This window comes from Sinohyriopsis cumingii, chromosome 12 (assembly GCF_028554795.1).
Source record: "Sinohyriopsis cumingii isolate HCF-2022 chromosome 12, ASM2855479v2, whole genome shotgun sequence".
In the NCBI taxonomy this organism is placed as follows: domain Eukaryota; kingdom Metazoa; phylum Mollusca; class Bivalvia; order Unionida; family Unionidae; genus Sinohyriopsis; species Sinohyriopsis cumingii.
The window spans coordinates 119,744,901-119,772,459 of record NC_142972.1 but is presented as its reverse complement, the minus strand read 5'-3'; the positions used below and the strand labels follow the sequence as shown (position 1 = coordinate 119,772,459).

The window sequence follows — 27,559 nt, the reverse complement described above, 5'->3', positions numbered from 1 at the left end:
TAGTTCCCTACATGTTATGTTTTGGGTTTATCTGCTAATCAATGATTTTAATCAAAGTATTGCTTAGCAGGAAACTGAATTTACTCTCTTCAGGTATGTATGCCACTTTATATATATCCAATAATGATCTCTTTACAAATTACGGGACAAATATATGCAGTATTGCCGTTGTTTGTAGCTATCAACACTTTGATTTTTTTCCCCTAATTGTTCGTAAGAGTACAGCAGACAACTTAAAATCTTCCAAGTAGTTCATTTTTTGATATAAAAGTTTTAAGGAGCTATCTAAAAAAATGTGGCCATTTAATTATTTCCGTTGTTTTAAATGTTGATATGCTAAAAGGCAGAAGTTGTTAAATAGTCAAATATGTTAATCCTTTTTTTCTTTGTTTTTCTTCTTGTTTCATTCAATCGGAGTCACGATCATTAGTATGTAATAGGTGTTCCTGTTTCACTCAAAAACTTCAAAGTTTCGTTTTGCGTAAAGTATTTCCTTTACATTTCTGTTACATTTTTGCACAACTAATGTTTTCTTGTGAAATGGAGAAGTAATTGATGTTCTCCTTGTCGAATTAATCATTTAATTCCTTTTTCAAGATCAAATTATATGATTTCAGGTCTTCTTTCTTTGAACATCTGTTGAAATAAAACTGTATTTTTGTAAATCCGTTATTATCTGTCATATACTTTCATACTTGCTATATCTGCTTTTCTATTAATGGTCAACGTGACTAACATAAACTTTTGTGTCAGTGAATCTTTTTTTTTATTTGCTTGCATGTGTAGGTATATTATTCAGTAAACCATTCTTTCAATTCATACGTATTGGATCTTTGATATACCTCCGGCCTTTCAATCATCTTTGTTTTGTTGCCAAAAAGAAATGTTGTTTCTATAAGCTATTATACTTGCATGACAATACTATAAATAACTCAGACATCATTTCCTTGTCTGAGTTGCACATCATCCAATTCTTCAATGTAATAAAGTTGAATTCTTTTTTGTCAAAGACAAAGACTTGTGGAAAAGAAACATATTATTTTTATGGGTTAAAAGCAAAACAACAATGTTCTCAACCTAAGACGGATTAACGTAATTGTCTAAGCAAAATAAAAATCATAAAAAAACATTAGTTCTCCTGCGCTACCACTAAAAAGATGCAGTGCAATATGTTAAAAAGCTCTAAGGTCTATCCAATACTTTCAGTGATGGGAATTTTAAAATTAGCAGTATTAACATTCACCGATGTGTCGCCGAAAACAATGGTAGACAAACGCACATTTTTATCTTCAGTTGTTAGGTTTTGGAAACCTTTGAAGCTCGCGCAGTACAAGACGGAGAAATGTTGAAGAACACACGTACATTCGTTAATGTAGATCAAATCACTTGATGCTGATTGAGAAAAAAACACATTGGCTGTACAAGTTTCGTCTGCAAAAATCTCAACCGAATGTTGAGCATACTTCTCTAGATTATAAATCTGAGCGTGCTGACACCATACATCATGGATAGCAACACCTCTTGTGTATGTTTGGATTTACGCTAGATTATTTGCAGTTTGACCTTACAATGTAGTGCTGTTCCCAGTCAGACCCTTTACTTTCAACACATTTAATTTATAACCACATCCTTTGGAATCTTAATTCATTATTCCACTCGGTTCTTCAGACCATTTTATTCAATACCAAATCATTTGCAGTCTAAATTCATTTCATTTGTTCGATTGAATCATTTTATTTTAGACTACAGTATTCAGTATTTCATTTATTGGTTTAAATCATTAGATTTTATGCAATATAAATTCAATTAATAAAAAGACATTTGGAATCAGAATTCATCATTCCGTTTTGTTGTTTATATCATTTTATTTAATACCAGATCATTTGGAATTTAAATTCATGATTTCATTTTCTGAGTTGAATCATTTCGATTTAGACTACACCATTTTATTTATTACCAATTCATTTGGAGGCAAATATCATCATTTTGTTTTATTCTTTTGTCTAGTTTCATGCTAAGTCATTTCATTTAATACCACATCATTTGGAATCAGAATTCAATTTTTCATTTTTGGTATTCAATCATTTAATTTCGTGCTACATCATTTCAAATCACACATCGTTTGGAACCTGAATTCATCATTCCGTTTGTTGGGTTAAATCATTTCATTTCATACACATCATTTCATTAAATACCACGTCATATGGAATCTAAATTCATCATTAGGTTTTCTTCGTTAAATCATTTCATGTGACACCACATCATTTGGAATCTGTATTTTTCATTTCATTTGCTGGGTTAAATCATTTGATTTCATACTACATTATTTGATTAATGTAATTTTGGCGGTGACGGCTGCCCATAAGGTTATCTGTATAACATGAAATGCAGTAACTTCAAACTAACTTGGGGTTCCTTCTGACAGACACACCCTTTGCCAACATATTTAGGCCCCCCCCCCCCCATATCCCCCCCCCCCCATTATCTCGGGATCACACTCATCACGAGGTGAGCATTATTTTTAGTACTTTATGCAGACTATTATGACGTATTTATTCCAGGTTTTAAAACGCTTTCTTTCTTCTTCATACACATTTAAAGCGTCCTAGTGATATTTCCTTAATATACTTCCGGTTCCATATTCTCTATTGATTTTGCTTACTCAAATTTGAATCTGTTACGAGTAATATCTAAAACAGTACTTTCAGTTTTTATATTGAAGCTCTTCATGTAATAAGAATGTCTGCTAACGACAGTGACGTTCAAATTCTTCAAATCATAGATGAATTTATCGTTGATGTTGACAAAGTCGACTTGATAAAACGCTATCAATCAAAAATAGAGCGAATGTATAATGTTCATGTCGGTGTTGAAGATTTAACTGTTGAGCAGGGCACAAAGCAGTGGATTATGGTTGAGGGCGAATGTGGTGACAGAAAGGATGCGAAGGTACATTTAGAGTACAATTCGTGCAAGTCGTGTAGGCTTTTAGTACAAGTGTTCATAGTTCTCATAGAATGCTTCAGGTTAACCCAGCACATTTTTGGAAGAAGGAAGGATGCAGATCTGTTCGGGTGTAGAACAAATTTCCACAGAACAAAATCCCTCGAGTAAAATGTAAGAAAGGACATAATCCTCTCTCTTCAGTAAAATTTTTTTAAACCGTCAACACATACTGGCCTATTTTGAACTGGATAAGGTAAAAACAAAAGAAATGTGACATATCTTCAATATATCTCATATTTAATTAAATTATTTAATTTGCTTTTTAGCCAATAAAATGAGGCATAGCTTTTAAGTACTTACACCCTAGGGGGAAAAAACTTGGCATATATACCTTGTATTTAATTTAATTATGGAATTTCATGTTTATCCAATAAAACTGTGGCATAGCTTTTTAAGTACTTCCCAAAATATAAAAATAATGGTAAACTCAGTACTTATGAAAGTGAGGTGACAAAGTATGTGTGTGTGCAGTCAGTCTTTGAAACAAAATGATCTTTATTCATCTTAATCTTCTTGTCTGTTAAGATCTAACTATATTATATGACTTTTAACTACTACAGGGAAGCCAACACAAAGCTTCAAAGTGCCATGTTGAAGATGTATATTTGGGATAGTTTAAAATTTTCTAAATGTATACTGGTAGAGGGGATTATGTCCTCTCTTTCATTTTGCAGGGGGTTCTTTGTACGCTGTTTTTTTCTTCATAAAACGGGGATGTCTCGTACCAAGTATTTCATCACATGCTATTCTATTTTCTGTTAACATTAGTTAATAGAAATGAAATTGTCAGTGTTTATAATTATGTTTTTATTGTTACAATTCAAAAAGAAGCCAGATTGTAAAACTAATGAAAGTACAATAAAAGAAGAAAATCAAAACAATATATGAGTTTGAAATGGATCTAAAAGTGATAGTTTCTGTACTTAAGTATTATAGTGCATCGAATGACAAAAAAGTAAAATCAGAACAATATGCAAAAAGTATAAAACGAATCTTAAAATAACAGTTTGTATACATAAGTTTTAAAGTGCATAAAATCAGTTAACAATTATGTAAATACAGTGTAACCCCACTTTAACATGCTTGGTTGTAACACAAATTTGGATATAACATGATCATGGCATGGCTCCTGAATTTCCTATGCATATATTTTTCTTGCACATGAAACAATATATTCTTACAAATAAGAAAAATAAAGTGTAGAATGTTTACTCTCATTTTTGGGAAGAGATCACATATGAATTCTAATATAAAACAATTGAAGTGTGGCTTATGAAGTTTCTTATACAAGTATTTTTCTTGTACACAAAAAAGTATTTTTTCTTCTTAAAACTTTGAAAAATAACATAAAATGTTTATTTAGGGATCGTGCTGGGCTTTGCCAGTGTCACAAATTGCAATTTTTTCCCTTATTGGTGTGTTTATTTTATGATAACATTGTTGGCTATTTACACTTGTATTAGAATCTTGGGTTTGGAGTAGAGAAATTCGAAGGTACCTTAAAAGGAAGCTACAAAATGCACTGGAATTATCTATTGCTAAATAAACAAATCCTTTGTTCATATTGACAAACCATCTTAACAGTGCATTGTTATATTATTATCTGGTTATGCAGACATCTGGTTCGAGTACTGTATGCTGTGATACACTCAAATAGTCATGCTACTGGACTAGCTATGATCACCCAGCCTTTGAATGCAGGAATAGAAATGGCTACAATTGACCAAATGAAAAAAAAATATAACCCTCAAAAATAGTTATGCAGAAACTTCAAAGCAAAATGACTATCTTTGAAGCACTGACTGTTCTGTATAAATACTCAACAAATGAAAAAACTTTTAAGTCTCAATGTTCTACAGTTATTTGATGTTGCCACTGCAATAACAACTGGGAAACTGTTTGATTCTCCAAAGTTGTTCTTTAGTGGCAACTTCAGTAGCACTTGCACTGTTCATCAAAGCAAGCTGACTTCAGTCTTCAATAAAAGCAAAGCACCTTTCATCAGCGGAAGTCAGCACCAAACTTAAATAATAACAATAGAAATCAGATGAATTGTTGCATTTTCCAAAGTGACTTGAAGACAATTATTGTGCTGTGAAAGTTTTCTTTTTGCAGGAGAAATGTTGATGCTTATCATCACTACCAACAGCAGCAGAAAACAAAAATTAAATTCCCAATCTTTTGAAACCATTGATATTTGGCCCTCAAGTTAATTGAAACTGTTCAGCATTTTAATTTGCGACATGTTTTCATTTCCCTCTGAATAGCCTTATCCCCTGAATAGCCTAGGCAAGATGACAGCTGTCTCCAGTTGACCAAAATCTAGGCCAATTTAAGTACATGTACATGTCGCATGTAAACAACTATAGCTACTGGGAACACTATCATAGTGAATTGTTTAGTGACATGTTTGTTGACAAAAGAAGACAGATCAAACAAGGGCTACCATTTTTTTTAAAAATGTGTTATTTGTGTTTTTTAATGGGATATGATTGATACATGAATTTTATAATGTGATCTATACTCAGATTCCTAGATTTTTCATGTACATGTACATTTCTTAACGCATTATAGATTGTACTACAAAAAATGTAATTTGTCAATATACAGTTGTATTTCAGACTAGTTTTGTATTTAATCAAAATCATGTATTTTTGTGCCCACTTTTATTACCTCCTCCCACACCCCTGGTCATTTTTGGGATTACATGCATCATTTTCTTCAGGTGACTGACTTGGTTGCCTATAACATGGTTTGGTATGTAACACAGTCGGGTTTTATGGACCCCAACCATTATGTTACAGTGGGTCACACTAGTGTGTAAGACCTGTACAAATAGAACAGAACAGCTTAATGGTTAGGTTGTAAGGCATCAAGAAAAGTATTTACAAAGCAATCAGTAAGATTTAATTTATAAAATATTGTACTTAGAGAAAAATAATAAGGAAGTGTAACTTTTAATCAAAGTAACAAAACAGTACTTTGAATAATACTTAAATTATAATTATAGTAGTATTTGGTCTAGTTTAATCATTACCAAAGAAGGTGTGAAACAAGATTATAATAACATCTTTTGAAATTGCTGGATAAGAATCCTGGTTACAAAATTACCAGGTTACAAAACAACTGATATTCTTCAGTAGTGTTATTTTACTGCTCCGTTAGCCTTGTGGTTAGTGTCTGCCTTATATGTGACAGGTCATGGGTTCAAACCCTGGCAGAGTCATACCAAAGATTTACAAAAGTTGCATTATGGTGGTGCTCTACAGTTTCATATTTTGCATAGGGTTAGAATTTTAAAGAAAATTAATTTCCCCGGCTTTCCTCACTGGTTATACTGGCTATTTAAAAAAACCTTGTATATCTTAGGTATAGTTCAAAGAACCTTTTATTGCCATTATTTTGGTGTATGATTGATGGGTGTAATATGGGTTATAGAGTATACAGCTTGGACTTACTCCAGATGTGCACCTTTCAAAAAAGTGCTAGCTCCACTTGGTCATTTTCCTTTCCTGAACTTCTGAGGTAAATTATATAAAAAAGAGGCGATAACTTTTTTACATTTTATATAGTTGGTAATTCATTCATTGCACTTTCAAAAGCCGGTACTGTCTAGTCTGGCAAAATTCATTTCCCTATTTTAATAGCTGCTATGGATAGTATACTTGAAGCTAATTCAAGCTGATTTATTTAAAGCAATTTCAGTTAGCAGTGTGCTTAGAACATATACAATTCCAAAAGTACAGTATCCAAAGAAATATCATCCACATTACATTAATGCAGCAAAGAGGTATGCCAACATTCTCTCGATTGTGCATGTTTTAAATACAACCAATTTCACCTTACATACATCACTCTCAAAAAAGTACATAATAACTGGTGAGTGCCCCCTAAGAGGCTAGTGACAGGACTGGTCAGCCTGGTGTCAGGTAAAGCTGTACTGATGTTTCGAGAGTGTCTGCACGTTCTAGTACCGTATATGAACGGCAACCGAAACATCATTTTTGGTGATGTGGAGGTGGCCGTGGTAGTATGCGTGCTGGAACGTGCAGGCAGGCGATAGTTGTCTTATCTCGCATTCAGAGGTCCTAGGTTCGATACCAAGCAGAAACCCAATATGGAGCGAATTATTGATATGCTTGTTTAGCGGTAAGGTTGAAATAGTCCTAGTACTATTAGTGGTAATTAATGTCCTTACATTCGTCAACCATAGGGATCTTAATATACATCCTCGTAATAAAATATATATATTTATAAGTATATAGTCTTTAGAGTAATTCTCCTTAGGCCAGTGCTTGGAGTAATGCTACATTACTCCCTTATATTGATATAACAAACATAAAACTTGAAAAACTTTGAAACTACGGTAACACTGATAAAACTTATGGTTTGCCAATTCAAGATATAAATAAATGAAAATGTATTAAACTAGTCTTTTAACTTACCTTCATTACTAGATTTCAATAAATGACTAAAAAATGTTAATAACAATAGCCCAATGATAATTAAATTTAATAATATGCATGCTTTAAGACTAAAGTTAGACATCACAATGCTGGCTGCAGCTAATACTGAAAGCCTAGTTGAGGTAGGTTGTATTTAATCAACAGTAACATTTCTCCCTTCTCACCAAGTAACGATCCACGACGATTCCAACAAATCTGGCCTGTGCCACTAAACAGCTGCTGGCTCGGAACACTTGAAGCTGGTGCAGTGGAGTGTGCCCCCCCCCCCATTATTTACATATCAGCATTCTTGCAATGAAAATGTTTTTGAAAGCTTTTCATTGGTGGCTGGATGGGAATGGAGATCTAATTCTCTCTGACTTGGACTATATTATTATGATTAGATGGAAGACTCAATACATTATCACACTGGTACATGTACATTAGCACATTCAAGACTACAGACACATTGATGCCTTCGGCGCTGGATCTTATTTTGAAAAAGTTGTAAATTTATAGTAATTGCCTTGGTTAATCAGTTACCTCCTAGTTAGACAACATCACAGGAAAAGCCTATCAATATCATTCTGAAAAACTTGCCTCAAGGAAATTTTGAAATACTAAACTCCAATTTTTGTCACATAATTTTAACAAAATTGGAAGTAAATTCAAATACGTGTAGAGTTCATTTTTCCTTTTGCCAGTGTTTTACATTTGTTTTCTTTCTTTCTTTCTTGTAAACCATCCTCCATTGAATTTACATTATCACAGAAAATATTTGCAAATTTTTTTATCATAATCATTAAAATGTCTATTTTTTAAAAAGTGATGTATTGTATATCATTTATAACAATATAATTATATACATGTATGACTGTTGTCTCTATTTTATTTTATTTTTTTACTGAGTATTTTTGGAAACCATAACTGCTAATATTTTATTATCTTCAGAATATATTTCATAACAATAATTTTTTTCTTTGGTATGAGAATATCCAAAATTTTATATGTGAAAATATCTGTTTGCTAATTGAAGATTTTGTAACATATACTTAAGTGTGAAATATAGAAAATTATTTGCAATTTTTTAAAATGTTTTTCCATTTATATATTTTGAAATCTGAAAAAATATATTTCTATATTTTCAAATTTGAAAATACAAGATTTCCTGTCATGTTATGTAATGCTTGATTGTGTGTGCTTATAGAAGTTATACCTGCAGCAAGAAAAAAGAGCACTTTGTGAGCCAGTAGAAATAAATGGAGGTTGCATTACCTTTCAAACATGGAAGTTATTTTCTTTGAAGAAATTTGAACCCACACCACATTTCTTTGAAGTTATTTCCCTTTACTATCTTGACAAGATAGTTTACAGAATTTCAAAAATATAATTGATTGCAACAGATTATGTCACCCCAATCCTAGTTTTCTCTTAAGTCACTTATATTTGTATGATCAGCTGATGATTGAGGTTGAAAGTGAGGTGAATTTATGTATAGCGTGATTGGTGCAGTGTGCTAAAGGTGAATTTATGTATAGCGTGGTTGGGGCAGGGTGCTAAAGGTGAATTTATGTAATGCATGGTTGGGGCAAGGTGCTAAAGGTGAATTTATGTATAGCGTGGTTGGGGCAGGGTGCTAAAGGTGAATTTATGTATAGCGTGGTTGGGGCAGGGTGCTAAAGGTGAATTTATGTATAGCGTGGTTGGGGCAGGGTGCTAAAGAGTGAGAGTAATCTTCTAAGCATTGTTTCAGGAGCAAGTTTGATACATAATAAAAAGAACATTTTCTTTTCCTGCATGCCAGATATATTTCATCTTGTGGTACAGAAACTATATATCCTAAATCGTGGCTTCACCGTTCATTAAAATATCATATTTGTTTGTTGTATTACATGATGAAATGTACTGTGTATTGACATGGGGAAAGAACATATCCTCTATATATCAAGTTTTTGATGCTGTGGTCTCAGATTTTGATATATTTGCTTTATTTAAAACAACCTTTTCATTAATTAATTGATCGTATGAAATATTTAATTTAAAGTACATGGGTCAAAAATTTATTTTATCAATTAGCAGTATTCTAAACAGTATAAAATAGTAACAAAATTTGGAAGATAATATTTTTGGACTGGATTTTCTGTTGTAGGGTAGTTAACTGACTTTGATCTCCATTTGTACCCATAGTTTGCCCATTTTCCATCAATTTAGCTATGTAAATCTTTTCAAAGACTTTATCAAATTTTGTTCTGATAGAGCTTTTGACTGCATTTTCTGAGTCTTCTCTTATCATTTTTATTACAGGAGTACATCTTAGCCATTTGTTCTCCAAATGAAAGTCATAAAATAGATTTTCCTCCCTTTATTGGTCTATTCACTGATGAAAACCTGGAGGAAATAGAAAAGCAGACAAATGCTTTTATTGTTCCCAGTGATGAAAAGCAATCAAATTTTGCAGTATGTGGTTCGGACCTAGCTGTCACACTTGCACTGTCCATGATGGAGGAAATGTTCAACAAACGTGAGGATGATGTGGAGGAAGATGGACAGGTAGACAGTAAAAGTGGTCATCTGGGGCTTAGCCCTGAAGGCCCCAGCTCTAAGGCATCTGAGAGACTCTCGATGAAATTAGAGAGGGCCCTATCTGAGCACAGTGACGGAACAATTAATGTTAATGACTATTCACATGCACCTGAGTCAATTAAACGTGTTCTTGTTCAATGTTTACATGAAAACTTTGTTGAGGATGATGTTGATGAAGACCAGCTCTTTGCTGATGGAGAGGAAAAGGACATGAAAGACATTGTACTCCAGAAGCCAAGAAGTGGACACATTTCAATTTTTCATGATAATAAGCTGCCACCACTGGAAGCAAAGGTAATGGATAAAATGGAGATTGATCAGCCAGCTGTTGGAAGCATCAGTGAAAAATTGACTAATACAATTATTTCTAATCCTCCACCCTCTCCACTTTTCAGAAAGCAGCATGAATATTTAAGAAACCTTGGAGTTTCTGTTGGCTACAAGCAGACAGAGATTGAAGATGCTTTGAAGTTTGTGGATGAAAAAACTAGGCCATCAGATTTTCTTGATTTGCTTAACAAAATGAAAGAGAAGACTGATACAGAAATGGAGACAAGTCCTAGTGTACCTGTTGAGAAACTGGACAACAGTGAAGAAAAGTCACCAGCATCAGGATTTAACCAAAATATTCCACCTCCACCAAGTCCAGTGAATAGTCCTTTTAAACGAGATTTACCTGGTAATTACAAAGAGCGATTATTTAGGGATTTTCTTCAGGAAGATCCAAATTGTTCAAGAGAAGAGCTGATTCGTAGAAATGCTGAACGTCAGAAATTACTACAACTGAACTTTCAGCAAATTCAGCAGCAGCAGAATAAGCAAGAGAAATCCAAGAAGAAAGGAAAAACGAAGAAGCGGAAAGATTCAACATTTGGAGAGAAAAGGACAAGAGAAGACAGCACAGAACAACCATCTCGTCAAGAAAACAAACAGGAAGGAAAGGGAAATTTTCCTATATATGGTAAACAGTCTGATAAAGAAGCCAATGGTATTGCATGTGATGTAATAGACCTATGTGACAGTTTTGAAGATAATGGTAAAGAAGAGACTTGTCTAATGGAAGCATGGAGACCTGGAAAAAGTTATGTCCCACAAGCATCTGGTTCTGTTGCCATAAAAGATAATGACTTCAAGTACTTTCAGCCTACACAGCAGATGTCTGGTGGCCAGTCTGCAAATAACTTTCCACCTCCATATCAGGCCTCTCAGACACAGATGTGGGGGAAAGGACCAAGAGAAGCTTCACCAACCAGGGGAGCTTACTCAGCTCCAGTGGCTAAGCAGCGCAAATATCAGCCTAAAAAGGAAGATGAACTTCGTTACATTGTGATTGATGGTTCCAATGTTGCTATGACGTAAGTATTTTCTTGTTTTTGGTTTGATTTGATGCATTTAATAGAATATGATGCAAGTATATGGTCCTGTCCCTATATACTAATTTATCTTATAGTTTGTAAGTTATTTAATACCTGTGGTTACCCAGAACTGCCACATCATTAAATCTCCCAACTTGTCTATTTCAGAATTTCATATAGTTTTATAATTATTAGTGAAATTTATCTGATTATCTGGACAAAGTATATATCCACATAATCAAATGTAGAAAATAGGTGCACATGAACCTTTGCATTTTCCTGTATTAAAATTTATTGGTGTGGTCTCTGTCAGACTTGCATCATAGAGGATACCCCTTAGTGTTTAAAGTTAAAGGCTTTTATGTGTTTATGTTTTTCCCCAATATGTCTTTTATTGTATCAGTTTTAATAAATTTGGATTTTATTAAATTTTGTTCTAGGTTTTGTAAACCTCCCTAACTAGTGTTTAGATACTCTTGGACCTTGGCTGGTCTTCGAGTTTTGTTTACAGAAGTGATCCATGCCAGGGATCAGTGTTGTCCAGTGTTTGCAGTGTGTTTTGTGCTATATTGTTTTGTATGTTAACCCTTGTATTTTGTACGGACTGGCTGGTTTAAATAAAATTTATTGAGTTATTTAGTTATGCAAAATTTAAGTTTTGTAGAATCAGTTTAAATGTTAAGTAAAAGAGAAGGAAGTAAATGTAATTGTTTGGTGTAAAAGAGGAATAAGGAAATTTTTTGACGCATGAGTTCAAATTATGGCCGCTTAGTTATAAGTTATTCTAGTCTGGCACTTAGTAGCAACTCTGGTGAAATCATTTGGTAAATCTAGAGTAACTCTCACAAATGAGTAAGACAAATGTAAGTTCAGGAATCAAGTTACAAATTACCAAGTTACTTTCTGTTGAAATCATTTGGTAAATCTGAAATGAGTCTAATAATGAATGTAAATACATAAAAAGCATACAATTGTGTTGTGTTTGTATGTTTACAAATAGTTTAGAAGAGTTACAGTAGAATATAGAGAATAGTTAAGAGTTAAGGAAGCCGTTAAACATGTCTCTTCATTCATTCCTTAGAAGTATGAATGTCTTTCCTGATGAAGACTATCTGTTCTTGTGGAATGTTCATCCATCAGTATCCTTTTTCTTTCCAAGGTGTATACTTTGGTATACATTCTGTTGTATTGTTGTTACCTTGGTCTCAAGTTCTATGCCTCGACTTGTGTACAGTCCTGTTATAGAGACCTTTATATGTATTTCACTGAGAATATGAAACTTTATCCGTTGTCCTTATTCCCTTTCTGTTTCAATATTATGATATATTGTATAAAATTACATCCTCCTTCATTCCACATCGACAGCATTCCTCCTACTTGATTGAAATAGGGGCTATCTGTCTCAGTGAAAACCAGGGGATTTTCAGTTGTAATATTCCGTTTTATATATTTATTTCCCCTTGTATCCATTGTCTGTATTAAAATAAGACGTGCAGTGGTACGTATTATAATATACTTTAGCCAGCAATTCTTTCAGTAATAAAAACCTGACATCAGGAAACAGATGTTGGTAGAGATATTTTGATTACATACTTTACTGTTTGAATTAAATATTGGTTCTGGACAGACAGAATGTGGCTGCTTGTGAGGGGTAAATTTGTCATTTTTGGCCTTAAATGCTGGCTCCATAATGCATCAGAGGGGTGGACACCTATGAGGGGTACTTTTGTTCAGAAAATGCAGGACTTGGACACTGAGTTCTGAACCATCACTGTTCAGAAAATGAGGATCCAAATGGAAAAATCTATGATCCAGGTGAGAAAAGGGAATCCATTAGTTGACAATAATCAACACTTTATAGGCAAATTAATAAATCTTCGAATAAATTTATTGAATGCAATTGTTATCTTTTGGTGTCATTTTAGATGTCACGGTATCTTCTAACACTGTTTGACTACTGTATATGAGGACTCTACTTTTCATTTGATTATCTTTCTGGCCAACATTGACCTTATTCTGAATATTTGGAAAATGTACATCTCCAGGATTCAGTTTAAGTAAATTTAGAGACCAGAGTTATTGAGGGTCAAGAGGGCATGATGAAAATAAGGCAGTGCTCTATCTACCCATGCACCATACATCAAATATGCAGGTTTTTCCAATTTGATGCACAAAAATCGTCGCTGGTATGTAAATTGACGCACCCCAACAAAAAACAAAGGTTCATTCTAAAAGTCGCCGCCGCTACATAAATGGACACCCCACAATATTATGTTTTGCCGATTAACACAAAATTAAGGTTCGGTCTAACTACTTTAATGGCTGGATTACAACTCTCCCAAACAGGGAAAACACATGCACATCAGTTTCTTATGCTAATGTTATCATACTACATAGAGTTTCAACTGAGTGTGGAGCCTGGAGCTGACCTTATGTGACCTGTAACTGTCACATCATTTGTAGCAACAGGATGTTAGAACCATATGATCACTATTATGTTTGACTGAAAATGGCATCCAAGGCAAAAAATTCAGATAGAGCCGAAACACACAAAATGATCTTTTGGACCGTGTTTATGACCGACTGATGATAATAATATTGTTATTGAACCAGTGGAGCCTTCATTATCCAAAGATGAGGTAACAGTTACTCATAAGATAAAACGAATTTTGTGCAGCAATGGTTGAAAATACAGCTGGCTACGTTTTTAAAAAAAGAAGTTAAGTTGAGTGAAGAATGTGATAGTGAAGACACCTTTATGTTTTGCCATATATGTACAGAGGCTAAAAAAAAGTATATGACCAAATATGCAAAAAAAAACCCCAATAACTTTCAGAACAGTACATGGGCAAGGCATGCTGGGTTGCCAGAACTCAAACTGCTGATTGAAGGTCCACATCACCAGGCAGATTTAAATGCAGATTTGCAAAACCATTCTTCCAAACAAGACATAGCAGTGAAAGTGTTACTTAAGTGTGTACATTGGCTGAGTGTAGAAGACATCCCTTTTTAAAAAATACAAATCTCTTCTTAATTTAATGCACAACTTGGTGGCTGAAAAAAAAATATGCCATTGGCATTTTGAAGAATTCTGCCAATCAATATGACTTGATAAATAGCTGTTCATAGTTACTGGAGAGCCTATCAAACATTGTTGAGGATAGTCTTACATGTGACCTGCAAAATTCATCATTTGTGACAGCAATGGCAGATGAAAGCACTGACATAGCCAACAATAAACGCCTTGTCATATATGCTCAGATTATTTCTGATGACATAAAACTACCAACAAGATTTTTAACAAACATAGAATGTTCAGTTGCTTCTGGCAAGGGAATTGCCTTATTGGCTAATAATTTCGTTGTGTGTTTAAAAAATACTGAAAACTGATCACTGGCTTGAATAAAACACATAGGTTTTCGATTTTGACTCACTGTTTTTATGCCTTGATGAGTCAAATGACTTACATGAAGCCATTTGTAGGTAAAACACTGATATGGTAAAAGTAACCTACAGTAGGTTAGGATTGATAGTATTGATAGGTCAAAATGAGTTCAGGTTTTTAACCTATTGTCTTGTTGAGTAGATAACTGTTTACAAGAAAATGGATCCAAAATGTTGCTACTGTATCGAATCTATTTTATGGGTCTTAATGATGCATCATTCTCCTTCACCCCACCCCACCCCTGGAGAATTGCCATGTTACATCAGCAGCTAGGGTAAATTATTCCTTCTATCTGCAAAAGTTTTAAGAAAATAAATTAAACATTTTTCAAATTTTTAACCTCAAAAATAACTTCTACAATAGCTTCAGCCATGAGTGTTGACTGTTTCAGATGCAGACCCTGATGACCGTAACATAATTGTCATGTGTCCATTTTTATGGATAGCCCTCCCCCCCAAACAGAAATGTCAAGCATTATGTAAATAAAATAATATGTTAGTAAATTAATGATAAATTAAGCTACCATTCTCATTTCAGCCATGGTAATGGAAAAGTGTTCTCCTGCAAGGGGATAGAAATATGTGTAAATTTTTTTCAAAAGAGGGGCCACAAAGTAATGGCCTTTGTTCCCCAATGGCGGACATATCGGCCTACTGCAGAGAACCCCATTAAAGATCAGGAAGTTCTACAAAAGCTTAAGGAGGATGGGAGCCTTGTCTATACTCCCTCTAGAAGGATTGGAAAGAGGTTGATTGCATCCTATGATGACCGGTCAGTTAAAATTCTTTCCTCACAAATCTATAGGATTTCTAGATGGAAATTTTCTTGACTTCATTTTTATCCTGACTTTGTGAAGGGGGAATACTGTAATGCTGTCCATTCATCCATCTATCCATAACCACATTTCATCCTGCTAGTTAGACATTCATCAAACTTGTTATAAAGGTTGCCTTGTGACAGGAGCATATAGTTTATGTCTCTCCCCCCCCCCCCCCCCCCAGTTTATAGATCATATGCATAAATTGCATTTACAGAGACATTTTTGAATTTTAATTTATTAAACTTAAAAAAGGCAATTATAGCACAAGGGCATGTTAAACATGTGTCAGGTTTTGTATTAGGACCCCTAGTTCAAGGTAGGGGGAACTGTGTGTAATTTATAATTTAAAAAAAATCATAAAACTTGGTACATAGGTTGCTCATGTGACAACTATCTGCAAGCGCATATCATTTTTGTTCCTGTCCCCTGGTGTCTCTGGGGTGTATGTGTTAAAGGTCATATGCATAAATTACATTTACAGAGACAATTCTGAATATTTTTTAGCAAACATTACAAATATAGTCATAGCACAAGGATGCATCAGATGTCATGGGTTTTGCATTTTGTCCCCTGGGTCAAGGTTGGTGGGGGTCAGATTGGGCAGTGATGTTAATATGTAATGAAGAACTTATGGATTTGTTGTGTTGAGCCATAACAGTTCCTCTAGTTTGCTTAACTTTGCAGTGGGCATATGTAGATTTCACTTTCCAGAACATTAAACAAACATTTCAAATGAATATTCTTGAGAAGCAGATAGTCTTATTTCATTCATTTGTAAAAATTTATGTAAAAGCTGTCAGAAACTGGGACAAGTCAAAGTTCATGCAAAAGCTGTATGAAACAGACGTGTCAAAATTAAATAAAAAGCTGTCAGGAGCTAGGACCTGTCAGAATTTATGCAAAAGCTGCCAGAAACTGGGAGATATTGTTAACATAGTGCTCTAAGAAACTGCTACTTCAGTACTCCCACATTTTACTACCACTTAATGAAACGGAATTCCTGGCCATGTCCACCATATGACATTGGTGGCAAATATGTTAACATTACATTTATACATTTAGCTGATTCTTTATGACACTATTGCATGTACAGTAAAACAACTTTATGTGTACTACTCACCATAGGCAGAACTCATATTGACCTGCTTTTCTTTGATCCAGTGATTACATTAAGTTCTTGTGTTTTAATTCCATTTCTGTGATATTTGTGTAGAAATTTTCAGGTTACTATTCACCATTTACAAAATCTGAGGGGCAGATTCACCTTAAGAGGTTTGATCCATCATGGGCAAAAGCAGATCGTAGTTAACTTTTTATTTCAGGCTCCACAGATTATGATAACATTTTGCGTTTGGCTCTCTTTCTTTTGACTCTGTTGTATGTATAATTGTGACACTTTATAGGAGGTTGTTGTTGTTGTTGTGGGGTTTAATGCCATTTTTCAGCACACGATAGGCTATACATGGCGGCCAGTATTAATGGTGGAGGAAGAACCCGGGAAAACCTTGGAAAGAACCACCGACCCATGAGAAGCTACTGGCAAGCTTTCTCACATACCCACATATGCTGAATCCGAGACTTTTATAGGAGCATTCATCTTGTTGGATTTTTGTGCAGTATTTGGAAAAGCAGGTTTTGCGATGCATTTTTACACTCAATTGATTATGCCAAGTCATGGAACTCCGTTTTTTCTGTTGCATAGGCATCAATTTTAATAAAGGCATTTATTGTTTAGCTCACCTGGCTATAATGTTAAGCAAGTTTATCATTTTGCTTTGCATCCGTCATCTGTTGTGCATTATATACTCACAGTGCTATTTTCAACTTCTCCTCAAAATCCGATCTTTTAATTTCAATCGAACTTGATAAGAATGTTTCTCAGGACATGATGTACATGATGTACCAATATAATGTACCAATATGGCCCTAGGAATTATGTACCAATATGGCCCTAGGAATGATGTACCAATATGGCCCTAGGAATGATGTACCAATATGGCCCTAGGAATGGTGTACCAGTATGGCCCTAGGAATGGTGTACCAGTATGGCCCTAGGAATGATGTACCAATATGGCCCTAGGAATGATGTACCAATATGGCCCTAGGAATGGTGTACCAATATGGCCCTAGGAATGATGTACCAATATGGCCCTAGGAATGATGTACCAATATGGCCCTAGGAATGATGTACCAATATGGGCCTAGGAATGGTGTACCAATATGGCCCTAGGAATGATGTACCAATATGGCCCTAGGAATGATGTACCAATATGGCCCTAGGAATGATGTACCAATATGGCCCTTGGAATGATGTACCAATATGGGCCTAGGAATGGTGTACCAATATGGCCCTAGGAATGATGTACCAATATGGCCCTAGGAATGATGTAACAATATGGCCCTAGGAATGATGTACCAATATGGCCCTTGGAATGATGTACCAATATGGGCCTAGGAATGGTGTACCAATATGGCCCTAGGAATGATGTGACTTTTTATTCCTAGCAGGAGTAGAATGAAGTGGTGCAAACATAGGGAGAACTGAGTGTAAAGAGGTAGGAATTAAGAATGTTCAAAACAATTGCTTATAAAAGCCATTCTGTTTTATCATTTGAGCCAGATAATATAAAAACAAATAATTTACTCATTTAACTTGTATAAATATTAAAAAAATTTGAGCAAACTTGTCTGACTTTGTTGTTCAAAAGACAGTAACTTTGGAGCTTAGTAAAATCAAAAACAGGTGACATATAACAGTATATAAGCCAATTCTACCTGTTGTGTTAGGACAGGAATAAACTTGTTTACTATGCTTGCAATCAGTCTTTAAACCTTTGATTGGGTTAAAAATTCATGGAAGTTTGCTTCTTAAAGCTTTATGTGTGAATTTTTGACAGTCATACAGAAATGTAACCTTGGTTCCATTCAGTTTGGGAACAACTTAAAATATGGGAAGTTCTTCTTTTATGGCAGTTTTATGTAAAGGAGTAAGTCCTCATAAGGTGGTACAAGTGTTGATGTGGGACATCTTGATTTGATCCTGTCCATCCATCAGCCCAGAGACACTGATTTTATGCACAAATGAAATTTGAGAGGCTTATTTGTATGTGTGTGTGTATATATATATATATATATATATATATATATATATATATATATATATATATATATATATATATATATATATTTATATAGACACACACACACACAAAACCTGCTTAGATTTTTTTTAGGCCATTACAGCAGTTTTGCTATTACTGATACACATTTTTGAAACTTTTTGTTTGAAACAATCTGTTTTTATTTTCTTTTCTTGTTGGCATACATGTTTTATAAAACAAATCTATCCTTATTCATGAAACAGATTTGTGAATACAAATTTCACAGTGAATATCTCAGTATTTAATAATATTAGTTATTCATTATCATTCTATCTTCAGTTAGTTTTTGTACCTCTATAGGTTGGGATATATAGTAATTCTTATGCCCAACTGTTTTCCATCTGTGCATCTTACATTCATCACTTATTAGCATAACTAGTTTTGTAGCTTTTGATTGATTGTCAAAGGTGCAAATATTAACAGATGACTTGGCTTCTGCAGTTTCTTTTTAGAGTTATTGTAATTTTTGTCTTGTAGTTTGATACAGTGTTTGTGTTATGACACGAACTCCATTCGAACAGTTTGTGATTATTACCATGTCACTTGGTAAATATCATATTCCTTATCTAAAGATACACGTATTTACAGATTTCTTTCCTGCCACAATTTTTTATTAGTTATTGCTGTATTTGTTTCATAGCTTAATGGAGTATATGACACAATCTTGTTAACACTAGTTTTGCAGGTTTTTTTTGCAGCTGTTTATGGCTTGCTCTGAGACATGGTTTATATTGTGATCAACATCTGAAGATGCATATATTGAGAAGTATTTTAGCTACCATGATTTTGTAAAGAGTTATTGCCATTCTTGATTTCTAACTGGATGCATTGTCAATTTTGTGAATATAATTGCTCGACAGTTTTTAGTGGATTGCCGTAAGGTGTTGTCTATGATACTATCATCATCAAACAGATCATTGTACTCACACTGTTTTCATAAGAGTTGTACACTTCTTATCATTAATTAATCTTCATCATGGGGTATGGGTCGGTTTTAGGGGATGCAAGGTTATATTTATTTTGTTTTCATGTTGTTTTAATTATTAGAGAGTAACTGTAATAACAATGTCTCTCTGGTCTGCTTTTTATCACCACCTGAGTTTACAAGTTTGGTTTGGTTTGCTTAATATCTCTAGCCATTTATTGGCATTGTTACGTTGAATTTTGTAAAGCTAACTATAAACCTGACCTAATTACTTGACTGAACTACTGACAGAAACAGTCCAAAGTAATGTATTTAATTTCTGTTGCCCAATTAATAAATATTACATCTTTTCAACGCCGTGTGCAGAATAGGTAGACATATCACGAGTCAGGGAAACACGGGGGGTGGTATCCCCTGTGTCCAAAATTAATCTATTTTGAACAGAATATTCTGGTGACAATTGCATCTTTTCAAATGGTAAGCATTGCTGTATTTTATTTTGGTCAATCAGTCAAATTCAGTATGCATTTTGCTTCAGTATTGGAGACGGAAACCTTAAGTGTGCAGAAATGCCCAACAGCATTGTATATTCAATTATTTATTCACTTGATTTAATGATCAATTTATTTGACAGGTTTGTATTAGAGTTGGCGGAACATGAAGATGGCATAATTGTATCCAATGACCTGTATCGAGACTTAATGTTTGAGAAGGCCAGCTGGAAGAAAATCATTGAGGAAAGGTACGCAGCAGGATTGAACTTCCACATTTTGTATTAGTCACATATGAAGCATGTCACAGAAGACTGGACATAGTGATGACCATGTTGATACTTTTAGATGACCCTTTTTACTTTATACTGTAAAGGGAAGCACTGAAAGCCATTTGGATGAGTTGCAAATAATCCTTGAGTTCTTAACACTTGTTAGACAATCCCAGTAACATATAACATTACTTATATGGCTGTCACAGTTCAGGTAATAAATCATTATTTAGGATTCTACATGCTGACATGTGTAAATGTTTATTTTTAAAACTATTGTACAAAAGACTAGACTCCCAAAAATGTAACAAATTAGCGGCATTTAAGCATCACACATTGTATAGTATTGCAGGTTTTCTGATGCCTTGATTATATTTGTTATATTGTCAGCAGCAGATCTTGGTTAGACTTGTATAAAAAAGGATTATTAATTATTTAAAATTAAATCTGATTTAATATATTCTCAGTCTTTAAAGAAAAGTATGCTAAGTAACCATAATCCTTCTTGTGTATATTAGTGCTTGCATGTGTGTGTAAGAATAAGATACTTGAGTATATTAGTGCTTGCATGTGTGTGTAAGAATACTTATGTATATTAGTGCTTGCATGTGTGTGTAAAAATCAGATACTTCTTGTGTATATTTGTGCTTACATGTTTGTGTAAGAATAATGTACTTGTGTATATTAGTACTTGCATGTGTGTGTTGGAACAAGATACTCCCTTGTGTATATTAGTACTTACATGTCTAAGAGCAAGAGACTTCCTGTGTATATTAGTACTTGCATGTGTATGTTGGAACAAGATACTTCCTTGTATATATTAGTACTTACATGTGTAAGAGCAAGAGACTTCCTGTGTATATTAGTACTTGCATGTGTGTGTTGGAACAAGATACTTCCTTGTGTATATTAGTACTTACATGTGTAAGAGCAAGAGACTTCCTGTGTATATTAGTACTTGCATGTGTGTGTTGGAACAAAAGACTTCCATCTTGTGTATACAAGTGCTTGCATGTGTGCTAGAATAAGATACTTCTTTATCTCAAAAAATAAAGACATCAGACATTTGGATCTGATAGTGGATGATATATATATATATATATATATATATATATATATATATATATATATATATATATATATATATATATATATATATATATATATATTTTGCTCAATGAGTTTAGGGTTGGTGGATTATCGAGGGTGTGAAATGATTAATAGAGAACTGTGTATGGAAATACTCCTTTGCCATGGATTTTTAGTTCCAAATTAAGGGAAATATTTTATGTCTTAGAGGTTACCATCATTGTGTATAGATTTAAAAAAAACTTGGCTGTTGGTTTTGATCCACTGTATCTGCGTGTGTGTATTAATGAAAGCTTCATTTTTTATCCAGTCTGATTAAAATTGAGATATACGTAGATCTGAGTCTCATAGAAGAAGGTTCATGGTCTGGCAACCTTTGCAGTTCCTGGTTCAGCTACTTTTTAGTAACCTATCAGATAAAGCATTGCAAATTTGTGTTAGGGAGAGTTATCATTAGAGATGATATGTTCCAAATTTCAGTTTCCACTTTCATAAATGTGTAAGCTATGATCTGATTGGTAAATTAAATTGTCTACAGAACATAAATGTGTAAGCTATGATCTGATTGGTAAATTAAATTGTCAACAGAACATAAATGTGTAAGCTATGATCTGATTGAACAAGCGAACAAATGAACATGACATTTGCAATGTCCATAACAAACATGAGACGCAGTATTGAAAATAGATCATTGAAACAGTTATTTCAGAGAAATGTTCATAACTTTTCGCAAATAGAACGATTTATACTGTGACCCGTGTTCCCTAGGATTTGTAGAAAAGCATATTAAGGCCAATGGCTGTCATGTCTCCCTCAGAGACTTACCATTTTATAATTCTGTCAAAACTCTAAACTCAGGGGAAAAAATGCAACTGAAGAAGGTTTTGATAGAAAATCAACAGCCTCAGAGCCAGTAAGCCAAGATGACAAAAAAGTCTTATTTCAGTTGGCTAATGGACTGCAGCTTCTTTTCACTTTCCCCAATTTCAATTTTTTTGATACAGTGTTTGGATTTATAGTATCGTTTGTAGTCATATAGGTCTTGTTTTGTTACAAGTTACAGGATATAGTTTTTGTATATTAAATTATCTTCCAAAATTTGTTTTCTATTCTTTATCATCCATTGCAGATTATTACTGTATTCTTTTGTTGGAGATTTGTTCATGCCACCAGGAGACCCATTAGGGAGAAATGGACCTTCACTTGATGAATTCTTAAAGAAACCCAGGCAGACAAGGATGTGAGTATTTCCGCCCTCCCACCCAGAATTTTTGCCCATGTCATATTCTGTGGACTAGTTGTAAAATGTTCAATATGGACTTTTGTCATGTTAATTACCTGATATGTGCTCAATAACCTTGGAAGGATTTTATTGGTTGAAGCCAAACATGGTTCATAATTAGCTAACTATAATACCAAGATCAAGTGTTATTTTCAACAATTTGACCAAGTTATTGATCCAGTTTGACGTTGAACATTGTCCATGTACATTTAATCGGGCTTTATTCAGTTTGTGCCATATTAGTGCAGTCAAAGCTGTCATATGAACATGTTCAAATTGGATGAAGATGTAGTAAATAGAGAAACCTTGAAACAGTTGTTTTTATACCAGTTCACAGAATTTGAAAATGTTTTACAGAAAGCATATTCTAACCCAGACTTTTTGATCAGCTGTTCTTGTATTCAATTATTTGGCAAATATTGAGTCAGCTGTTGAAATTTTGTAGGCAAAATATTTTATTGGTGTGGATATGTAACATGTTTTGTTTTTTTATTGCGCTGTTTTTTTTGTAAATATGTTGAATTTTTTTCCCTAGTAAATGGATAGTCAAGTGCTTATTTTCACCTTTTTCTTCAACATATGGAATGATTCTCCATTGTTGGCACAATTATTGGTTGTGAAGATGCAAATAAGGTGTTATCTTTTTCTTCTCTATTTTTCCATACATTCACCATAAAATGGAGAATGTTATGATGCTGTGTGTCCAACTGCCTGTTACTAATTGTGTTTCTGCACAATAACTTGAATTAACCATCATCTACAGTTACCAACTATGTGGATGGTTTGCACTGGGAGATAAGAAAGAAGTGTTGATTTTGGAGTCAGTTGTCACACACACATGTATGCACACACATACACTCTCTCTATCCCTACTTACCTACCTACTGGACAACTAGACTGCAAAATTTGGTTACCATTAAAATCATGTGGTTGTCACGGGGCTTGTGTTTGTAAAAAGCAGGAGAGCTGGGAACAACTCTCCTGGTAGTGTTGAGGAGAGTTATTCCCTCTCCTCAGATGTTCATGGCATCATTGTTTACAGCACGTCATCATTTATGGCAGATGATGTCATATATTAAATGGCAGAACTTGTAAACTTGTCAGTATTTGTGAAAGGTAACTGCAATAAAATCTGGGACAAAAATTAATATGTTTGCTTAGAAAACATCTGGAAGTTTTTGTTTTGAATAGCCAGATTGGGGAGGGCAATGGATCACAGCAATTTAAGGAGTGCGATGGCATGCAAGAGCCATTAAGATCATCAAGACATGCCCTGCTTTCATTAATAAAAATTCCCTAATCCAATTCACTGGAATGTATAATGCAAGTTACAGGATATAGTTTTTATATGTTAAATTATCTTCCAGTAATACCTTGGTCCTAATTACTATAGCTTAAGTATTTGTAATCATAATGTCCAGTCAACTATGATTTATCCAGTCATCTAACCATACTGTAGGCAACTTGCCCTTTCTATGATGGAGATTCAAGTAAGAAATTTGTCTGTCCAGCCATGCCTTTGGAGCGGCTGATACATTTGAAAGCCAGATCATCTTCTATACCAACAGCTTTCAGGCTGATCATTCATTGGGCAAACCAGTTGGCAGTTCCAGCAGTGCTGGACTTCTTTTTTTTCACTTCATGTCCACAGTGGAGAGCTAGTGACTTTTTCATTGGAATGGTATCAAGACTTCATACCACCTGGTATGTCTTCTCCAGAGCTGCAAGTAGACCCAGATTGGACCTTGATGCACAGTGAGTGTGATGGAACTCTTTTAGAACCACCATCTTTACTTCATGCTCAGATCTGTCCATGGAATAGACTGAAGTTTAGCTTTCAAGCCACCGTCAAGGACATTTGCAAGTGTTGGCCAGTTTAGAATGCCCTCCACCCCTTACCGCTACTCTTAAATAAACAGTAGATCTCAACAAAGAGGCAGAGATGCCATCTTTCTGAATCCTTCCCCAATCTAGTAGACTTATTGTGACAGATGTCTTCAGTATTCATCTCCCAACACTTGACAAGATTATAGCAGCTGTTCTTCTGTCCACTGGTCTGCTTTATAAGGTGGACAAATGGGCTTCATGCCCATCAGAGCTGGTTCAGGATACTGTTGCACCTTTTTCATTGTGGATTTTGCCTCATTGGCACCTTTCTGACTCTATGGAGACACCAGGCAGTAGCCACACTTGGGAGGCAGTGGCTAGGATTGTAAGGGTCATTGACCTGGGTTGCTTACCATACCATGGCCAATACTTTGATGGTTTGGCCAGATCCCATCCTTCCCAGAATTTTGTTCATCTGGACATGCAATTTTTAACCAATTGGAATCTGGTACAACTTTCTTGTGTTCCCCTAATCAGAACCATCAAACATATTGAGCCTGTTTTTAACAGTAACAGGGCTTGGATATCAGTGGGAGACTTTTTACAGCACCTTGGTTTATTAAATGCATCAGTGGACATTGATTCCGCTCAGTTGTCTTTTTTTGCAGACATTGCGAGCACAATCGTGTACCTTTTCAAGTCTCCTAGATCAAACAGTCATGTTTGCACTCAGATTTGATCATTCCTGTTCCAGTTTGCAACCCAGGTTGGCTGACCATGGAAATCTCTACAGGACAAACTGCAGGTGGAAATAACGGTAGGTACTGATGCCTGTGCACTCAGTTGGGGTGTCCACCTGTTGTCAATCTTTAATACTGTCAGCGATACATGAGAGCCAGGGGAACAGCCTGTACACATCAATATCATAGAAATGAAGGCTGTCATCAAAGCTTTTAACTTCTGAAAAGTTATCAGTGTACAAATCAGACATGTTCCAGGCAGGCTCAATATCTGGGTTGACACTCTATCCAGAACAGATCAAGACCTTCACAGGGAATGGTCTCTCCATCAATCGGTCTTTACTTGGATTTTCGCACATTGGGGATGTTCAGTGATCAACCTCTTTGTGATGACGTGGCATCACAAGCTACCCACCTTCATCTTTTGAGCTCCAGATCCAAAACTTGGGCTGTGGATAGACTGTCAGTCATTTGGGAGGCATTTTGGGCATTAACCTCCCCTCTGACAATGCTGATACAGAAAATAATCCAGAAGTTACAGGGTCAGAATGGCAAGATGATTCTTATAGCCCCTATTGGATGAGACAAGTCCTGGGTCATCAGTTGACTTGTTCTAGTGATAGATATGCCCATGAAGATTACAGCCAACCCGAATCTTCTCTAGCAATCATGGTCATGGGTGGTCCTTCCCTGCTTGGACTGTCCTCTTCTTCAGAGAACAAAAATAGGCCAGTTGAGAGATTGAGGCATGCAGAGAGACAATGTTGTAGGTATGGCACCAGTCCCAGAAAACATTATTTTCCCTTGTAAGCCTTCAGAGTGGAGGGCCTTATTGCTTTCAAGATTATCCCCACAATCAAAGGTTCAAATTGTTTGTCTCACAACCACCATGCCATTTGAGCATCCTGGTTAGTATAAATTGTAAAAATTTTGGGGTGTAATGGAAATTTTATGACTGGGAAATACAGATACATACAAGTTTAGGGCACAGTTAAAAAAAGTATGTGTTGGCCACTTACAGTGCATGTACTTTACACCTTCATGTTCTGGAAAACAAAATCTTGTAAAATTTTTAGTAATAGGTCTGTCATTATGTATACAGAGTGGCTTATGTGGATTGTGAAATTCCACTTTACCATTGTGGGATGCAAGTGTCCACTAACAGTAAAATACATTCATGTCAAGTATATCAGATTTCACTTTGTGAGACCGAAGTATTTTGAAGTGCAATCAGTGAAATAACTTAATGGTCATATATCATGAGATAAGACTCTTTAACTTCTGTGCAATGTGGTTTATATAACAAATGTTTACCAAAGTTGTTAAGGATTTTATGTGTTTTACCTTTATCTTTTATTATATATACCACCATTACAGAATTTTAAAAATCGTTATATTTTTATTTTTATCCTTCACATTTAAATTTTTGGGCAGGGTTTCTTTGCATAAAGGTTTTGTGCAATTAATTTTTTTCATTCTGTGAACTTCACATGTAGTTCACACTGTATGGCTAGAGTTTGGGACGAGCCTAGGCTCGAGCTCGAGGCTTGATAATTTTGGAGCATTTTGGAGGGCTCGAAGCTCGAGGTCGAAGCTCAGTGAGCTTTGAGCTTAAGCCTAGAAAAATTCTCCGCTTTTTGATATTATCGGACCGGATAAACCTGTGCGATAATTGACTGTGGGAATGAGCGGCTTTACAGATTCACACGGCCTACGCTTCCCCAAGTGTTGGTCGACCAGTGGGCGGTCATTGCTGGGGGCTCCTAAGATAATAATTCCGACTATTATGATTGCGGCTGACGGGGAGAAGGAGTTTTTCAACTTCTGCAAGCGAGAGAACCGGTGAACTTCTCAAGTGTTTAGCCTGACGAAGAGTGGTGCCAGAGGGGCAGTAGGCGCACAACTGACACCCGAGGGATTTCTTTTAAACTGATTTTTGAACAGTTCAAACAACATAAATGTGTTATCAGCGATTTTTCATATTGTATCTGCTCTTTGTTTGTTAAGTTTTACTTATATTTTATTTCTAAAGCAGTAGCGGTGTCAAAAAATAAGAAATCAGCTGTTTGGACTTATTTTAACAAGCGCGAAAAGGATAATTTCGCAGCTTGCAATGAA

General features: G+C 34.9%; 1 protein-coding gene across 2 annotated transcripts in view; it reads left to right on the top strand.

The window, feature by feature from the left end:
* The first annotated feature begins 2,633 nt into the window (after nucleotides 1–2,633).
* Nucleotides 2,634–27,559, top strand: part of LOC149787341 (uncharacterized) — a 44,756-nt gene continuing 19,830 nt past the window's right edge. For both annotated transcript variants that reach the window (XM_089977893.1, XM_089977892.1), the window contains exons 1-5: nucleotides 2,634–2,949; nucleotides 9,756–11,389; nucleotides 15,372–15,605; nucleotides 20,375–20,482; nucleotides 22,722–22,832. In XM_089977893.1, coding sequence (XP_089834019.1) covers nucleotides 2,740–2,949; nucleotides 9,756–11,389; nucleotides 15,372–15,605; nucleotides 20,375–20,482; nucleotides 22,722–22,832 — 2,297 coding nt within the window. In that variant the 5' untranslated portion in view covers nucleotides 2,634–2,739. The remainder of the gene's footprint in view (nucleotides 2,950–9,755; nucleotides 11,390–15,371; nucleotides 15,606–20,374; nucleotides 20,483–22,721; nucleotides 22,833–27,559) is intronic.